Source organism: Vicugna pacos, chromosome 7, assembly GCF_048564905.1.
Source record: "Vicugna pacos chromosome 7, VicPac4, whole genome shotgun sequence".
In the NCBI taxonomy this organism is placed as follows: Eukaryota; Metazoa; Chordata; class Mammalia; order Artiodactyla; family Camelidae; genus Vicugna; species Vicugna pacos.
The window spans coordinates 24,712,196-24,718,927 of NC_132993.1; the positions used below are offsets into that span (position 1 = coordinate 24,712,196).

At 36.2% G+C, this 6,732-nt stretch overlaps 1 protein-coding gene across 2 annotated transcripts in view; it reads left to right on the plus strand.

Moving 5' to 3' along the window:
• The window catches only part of NDUFA5 (NADH:ubiquinone oxidoreductase subunit A5), a 205,417-nt gene extending 199,896 nt beyond the window's left edge, over positions 1–5,521 (plus strand). For both annotated transcript variants that reach the window (XM_072964574.1, XM_006202241.4), the window contains exon 5: positions 1,871–5,521. In XM_072964574.1, the coding sequence (XP_072820675.1) occupies positions 1,871–1,972 (102 nt within the window). In that variant the 3' untranslated portion in view covers positions 1,973–5,521. The remainder of the gene's footprint in view (positions 1–1,870) is intronic.
• Positions 5,522–6,732: the final 1,211 nt, after the last annotated feature.

Genomic DNA, 6,732 nt, shown 5'->3' on the forward strand with positions numbered 1-6,732 from the left:
ACATTTTCTTGCCTTTTATCAAAGTATATAACCAATAGATGTGATACACAAATTCAAAAGAATTGTTAGATGGCTCTGTTAAAAGAGGAATGGAGCATTCAGATAGCTTTCTAGGCATGTAGACTGTTTCAGTCATTCAAAGACCTATTTTCTTGGCCTTTTATTCATTTGCCAGGTTGAATATGGTACTCGGTATGTTATGGGAACTTGCTGCAAACTTGTTGTCTTCTTCCTGTTCCTCTTTCTTTTCTACCTGATTTCACTTTAATCGTGACTTTAGTTTATCTGATGTGTTAATTTATCATGCAGTTATACATTAGGTATTTTTAAGTTAGCTGTGCAGTTCTCCACATTTTGATGGGCAAAATGTTAAGATTAAATTAACTTTAATAATGTTTTATTTAAGCCAATAGATCTAAAATACTATTGAAACGTATCATTAATATAATAAATTAAGACAGTTTACTTTTTATTTTAATACCGAGTCTTTAAAATCTGGTGTGTATTTTATACTTGCAGCACATCCGTATTTGAACTAGTTACTTTCATGTGCTCACTCAGTAGTTACATATAGGTAGTGGCTACCATATTGGCAGCCCATTTCTGGAGGTACAATATGAGAGGAATGAGGAAAGAATAGTGTGTTAGAAGCCAGAGAAGAGGGAGTGGATGCTGGGGCTATGTGCCGCTGAGTCCAGCTCCCTGAAGTAGAGCTGGCCTCAGTGATGTTCAGGAGTAGGCACCCTCCCCACCCTGCAATGCCTTGGGGGCATAGAGGAAGTGTGAATGTTTGAGATACTGACCAGAGGGCAGTCAGGGAAACAGCCATCCTTAGGAATATTTTTAATCAGTATTTTCTCATTTCAGCATTAGTAAATACCTCTACCCCCAGATTTCTATTAATCTACTCTTTAACTGATTGTGTATATTTTAGACTGTTGCTGCTAAACATAGGTTGGCTGCTCTGCACCACTGGCACAGATGAGGCATTGCCTTTTAACTAGAGAATATAGCCTCTGATAGGATCTCAGCACCCATTCTGTGTTTTAGTTCCTTCTCTGATGTCCAGACAGGCGTTCAGCAATGTTCTTCTTTTAAGTTGGCTAGAGTCATCATAGGTCTTTTTGCTGTAGAAAAAAAATATGCAGTAAAAGATAGCTAAAATGTATTTGTTAAATATGGTATATATTGTGTTTGAAAGGAAAAATTAAATGTAACTATCTGACTAAGGAAACTGATTCGATTGCTCAATAAACAAATACACCTATTGTATTCTCTTGCATTATTCCATAGATCCCTGTTTTACAAATTGTTTGTCTCAAGTGATTTTAGATCATAAAATCAGTTAAGTGGATTATGACTAGTGGTTCTTTTTTTTTTTTACATTCAGTAGAAAATAGTATGTGTGACAACTAGTTAAGGTGATGATATTTTTAAATTTTGTTTTAGTTACATGTGTATATTTCTGGATCCCTTAGTGAAATTTTTGTTTTTTTTAATGGTGGGCCATGGTAAAATAAAATCTGAAAGCTATTGACATAGTTTGAGACATAATTCTTCAAAGAATTTGTAGTGTAAATTGTGAAACAATTAAAATTGAAAACTCACCAGCTAAACTTTTGAACAATCTAATAGCAAATTTTTAATAAAATAAAAGAAATCAGAAGCTGTCCTTTCTTATTCATGATGATTGTGTAGCTGTGAGAATTAAGGTAATTTAATTAATGATGTTCAGCATTTGATGGTAGAACAGCTTATTAGGTATTAGCATGAAAGTAATAGCTCTAATAGTTATACTTCAGTTATTAGCTTTGGTAAATATTTATTAAGCAGTATAATCAATGATCTTTTAAAAAATTTTTATTAACAGGCTGAAAATGAACTAAGTCTGGCGAGGAAAATGATACAGTGGAAACCATGGGAGCCTTTAGTGGAAGAGCCTCCTGCCAACCAATGGAAATGGCCAATATAAACATCATTAAGTGACCTGTGTGTTGATGGGAAACTGATGTAATTAAATATTCTGTTATATTAAAAATGTTTCCATATTATTAACATAATCAAGAAAATTGATACCGAACATATTTAGGAGACTTGTTAAACTTGATGAGAACGGTAATAAGGATTTGTGAAACAGTTTTTAATTTATAAAACATTCATTCAGATTATTTCAGAGAATGATATTTTTTTAAACAGAGAGGGTATGGGGAAGTTTGGAAAGTTAATTGGGAAACTTCCTAGAGATTTTCAATGCAGGGTTCATATTCAAAAGGTGAAGTATTTTTAGTGGTATCTTCACATTGTTTAATTTTTTTTATCCTGAAAAAAAAGAAAAGTTACTTTATTATTATTGTTTGAACAAATTTATAGGTCACTGTTTGAAGTGAAATAGTAAGAGTAAAAACCATCAAATTAGAATTTATTGTGCAGTTGAGAAAATTTGTTTGGTATTTGAAAGAGTTTTTTTTAATTTATAGAGGTAGTTGGATAAACTTACTTTTTTCTTATTTAAGGAAGTTATCTTTCTGGCCCTTTGCCTTTTTTTTTGATCAACCAAAGTACGTCAAGATAAAGATAGAATTTCTGTAAAAGAAGAGACATTCAGAGTTTCTAAAGTTTCTAAAGACATACAGGTAGGCTTGTTTTGAGAACATCTTAGTTGTATGGTTATAACTTCAAAGTGGAATCACTAAGTAGTTTTCACTAATGTCCAATATTAGTGCAGCTAGATATCAAACAAGATAAATGCTGTTCAAAGAAAGAAGCAGTTTGGCAAGTTTAAGGGTAAACAAAAATAAAATTACTTTTTATATGTCCTCACCTTCTAGCCTGCTATCACTTTTAAATATTTGGCTAAATTTGGTATTTCTTACCTTCAAAGATAGTACTTTTGCTTTTTTGTGTGTGTATTTTTACATCTGCATAATGTGTTTTTGCTGTCTCCGGTAACAAAACAGAGCCTTTCAGAATTTTTAGAATGAGTAGAAAATTATATTTTTCTTTTTCTGCAGTATATTTCTCCCTTCATAGAGCTATAAATTGAATGTTAAATGAATTGGATTGAGTTGCTTTTGAGCAGTCATATTGCAAGAGAAACTTCTTTGGGGAAGTGGGAAAAGCATTAGAGGGAGAGTCAAGTCCAGGGGTTCTCATTCCCATGGTTCCAGCACCATCATGAACTCAGTGACGAAATGGAGGCAAGTTGTCAGTCTCTCAGAATGGCCTGTTTATACCCTTCTCTGTAAAAGGTAGAATGTATGATTTATAACTTCCTTTTCAGTTCTAACCATTGCTTTAATATATAATACACAGTATTTATTGAGGTCAAAACGTGTGATCTCAAAGCATGTTTGCATAGATGCTTTCAAGCTAATTTTCTAGCCAACAGTTTTTTTCAGGTCCTTTTGGCACATGAAAACAGAAAGGTGGCTTGATACATACTTTCATCTCCACTTCTCCCATAGTCCTTGGGCGTCTTTTATATTTCACCAGCCGAGCTCCTGTGGCCATCAGTAAAAGCGGGCCTTCTATGATGTTTGCATTAGAGATGCTAGTTGAATAGCAATACTAGTCACAGTAACAATAATAACTAACGTTTGTAATATTTGCCAGACACTTTTCTAAGTATTTGACTGCCGTTACTCAGTGAATCTGCACTACAACCGTAAGAGTGAGATCCTGCAAATCATCTCCATTTTTCCAGATAAGGAAACGAGAATTCAGTTGTGAGTAGTGCTCCCCTGCAATTAGGCAACATAGGGACCCTGGAGAAACTGAAGCACAAAGACAATGTAATAACATGCCCAATGTCACATAGTAAGATGTGGAGCTAAATTTTGAGCCTAGACAGCCGTGCTCCAGCACTCATTCTCCTAACCATTATATTACTCTTTATGCATAGCTTGGGGTGCTGTCCCTCCTGCCTGTACTGTATGGGCTGCACCAGAAGAACCTAGCTCTGCTTCTTGACTCTTTCTATCAAAGTACCTATAATAAAGAACAAATATGAACAGAAGTAATAAACTGAATTTCATTTTGCATAGAAGTCTTCTTATGGATCATAGGCAGATAATGTCAGGGGGTGGGTGCCTTAAAGGCACTGCTGTGAGGGCCATCATTCTTTTACACTTCCTGTTATTCCAGCTGCCCATGTCATCCAGGTGCTTCCTATAAACTTCCAGATTAAATTTTCCTGATCTTTTGCAGCTAATTCTTCTGTTTAAAGATCTTCAGTGTTGCTGAGTGGTTTCTAGACGAATTTGAGTAATTTTCAGAATGGCTCATTTCAGTCTCCCTAGGCTCCTCATACGTTTCATTCAAATTAATTACCATACTCCAGGCACCTCAAAAGAAATAGGAGCTTATCAGTTTGAGCTTTGCAAACAAAGAAGAAAGTGGCAGCAAAGTGATGCTCCCTTTGTCCTATCTGTGAACTGAGTGTACAGTATTCCAAGTTTTTGGCATTCTTTCTTTTGGGAAGAAAATGGTTTATATGTAGGATAACTGTACTTTTTCATTCAATATGTAATGATTTTGAGAGTGAAGGGAAGTAGATGAGAATAACAGATATAAACCATGACTATCCTGGACACACAGGATATGGCTCAGCCTGAGGGATGCTCACCTTTTTAGACCAGGAGCACTTGGGAAGTTGTCTGCCATCTGGATAGAAAGGATGTGATGCCAGCAGTGGCAGCCATCATGTACTTGCAGACCTCAGGTGTCACTGTGCCTCTTCATTCTCCGTTATTCCACCCCTTGGCGCGCTTTCCCTCAGAACTGGGGATGGAAGTTTGTTTTGTTTCCTTTTCTAATCCTAAAGTGCAATTGGAAAAGTGAGGCTAATTGAGCTTTTTTGTTGTTATAATGCAAAGCAGGTTTATTTTCAAACACAACAGTGAGGAATAGGATACTAGATAAAAAGGAAAGGAGTCTTCTGTCAAATCTGTCAAGTGGAGATCAAGATTCTTTTTTATATTTTCACTGTAAAAAGGCAGCTTACGTTATTGGGATGCTGGTAGGGGTGGGGCGGGGCGAGCAACCTGTCAGCCTCTGCACAGGGTCCCTGAGGGCTGCCTGGTCCACCTTTGCGAAGTGGGATGCAGGGCCTCTTCTCCCTGGTTTACCCCACCGGTCAGCCTGCCTCTCACTCGGGTCCAGTCTGCTCCCTCAGCTCCACGTGGGTCTTGTCGCCAGATTCTTAAGGAGCTACCTTTGGGACCTACTAGGATGGGAAGACGTGCTGTGTTACCGTCAGAAGTTAAGTCTCTACCTGCTGCAGTAGGCTTTTCAAATGGGCATGGCCTAGCAAACATATACCAAACATTTGCTTTTCTATATCCTTGTGAATTGCCTTCCTCCCCTTTGAAGTCTTAAACCACTATCCGCAACATCCTCTTTTGTCTTTAGCTGAAGATGGTATTTAATGTGAGATTTTCGGCCAATTTGTTGAATGACTCAGTTTTTCTGGCCTCTCTCGTGTTTATGTGTAATTAAAATTTGAATGATTTTCTCTTGTTAATCTGTCTTATGTCAATTTAATTCTTAGACCAGCCAAAAGAACCTAGAAGGGAAGAGGAAAATTTCTTCTTCCCCGATAGAATCAAAGTGGGAACATGATACAGGAATTGAATTATTGATGGGGACTGGAGAAATTTATTTGAATGTTTTTATTTAGAGATAATAAGCCAAAACTCTCCTTAGTGAAGGAAAATATGAGGAAAATATGAATTAGAATAGGCTACCCCTAAGTCCCACTGTCTTATTCAGACAGTGAAAGTTTGTTTCTTATTCATATTACATGTCTAATGAGGGTTGACAGTGCTCAAAAGAATCACACAGATCCAGGCTGAAGATGATGACATTTCAACACATGCTTTCACAGACACAGGGGCAGGGGAAAAGGAATATGGCAAATCACAGATGGAAACAAAAAAGAAACAGAAAGCCAAGGTTAAAACAATTTTTTTTGGAATGTGTTAAAGAACTCATTAATTTAGCTTGCCATGCATTGCTAATAATGAGTTTTCAACGTGGCTTCGGTTTATAGTAATAGCTGTTTGTTGTGTGCTTACGTGAAATGTAAGGTAGGCTAGCTTCTTTCCATACATGACTGTAAGTGAAAAGCATTGCAGAGATTCTTTATTGGTATTTCTCATAATCTTCAAATATTAGGTTGATTTCTTTTTCAGGTGAACATTTGAGGCATTTCTAAAGAGAAACATTACTATTTTATGATAGTGTATTTCATTTTACTCTTTTTCTATAATTGGAAGTTTGATTCCTTCTCTCAGGGTGAAACAGGTCCACAATTCCCTATCTCAATTCCAGACTCCAAAAATGTTTGAAAATAGAAAAGTTTTTCATAACTTATTTATAAGCAAAGCCTGACCTGAATTGAGAGAAGGCTGTTTGTGGTCTTTATCCGACTTTAATGCGAATGTGAATATATTCTGCCCCAGAAGTACTAGTGTATTTGATTCTGAAGTACGTCCTCAAGCCTACTGAAGATGTTACAGGATCATAAGGTATATGCCCGTATTACATGTCAAAAGTCTGAAAAAATCTGAATTTCAAACACATTTGTCCTTTAAGGTTTCAGAAAAGGGGCTATGGATCTGTATTTCCAGTATCTTAACAAGCTCACAAAGGTATTATTATCCAAATTCAGGTTCATACATGTAATTTCCAAAGTATAATTTGCAGGTCCTTAGCTTTCCAAATTATTCTTCT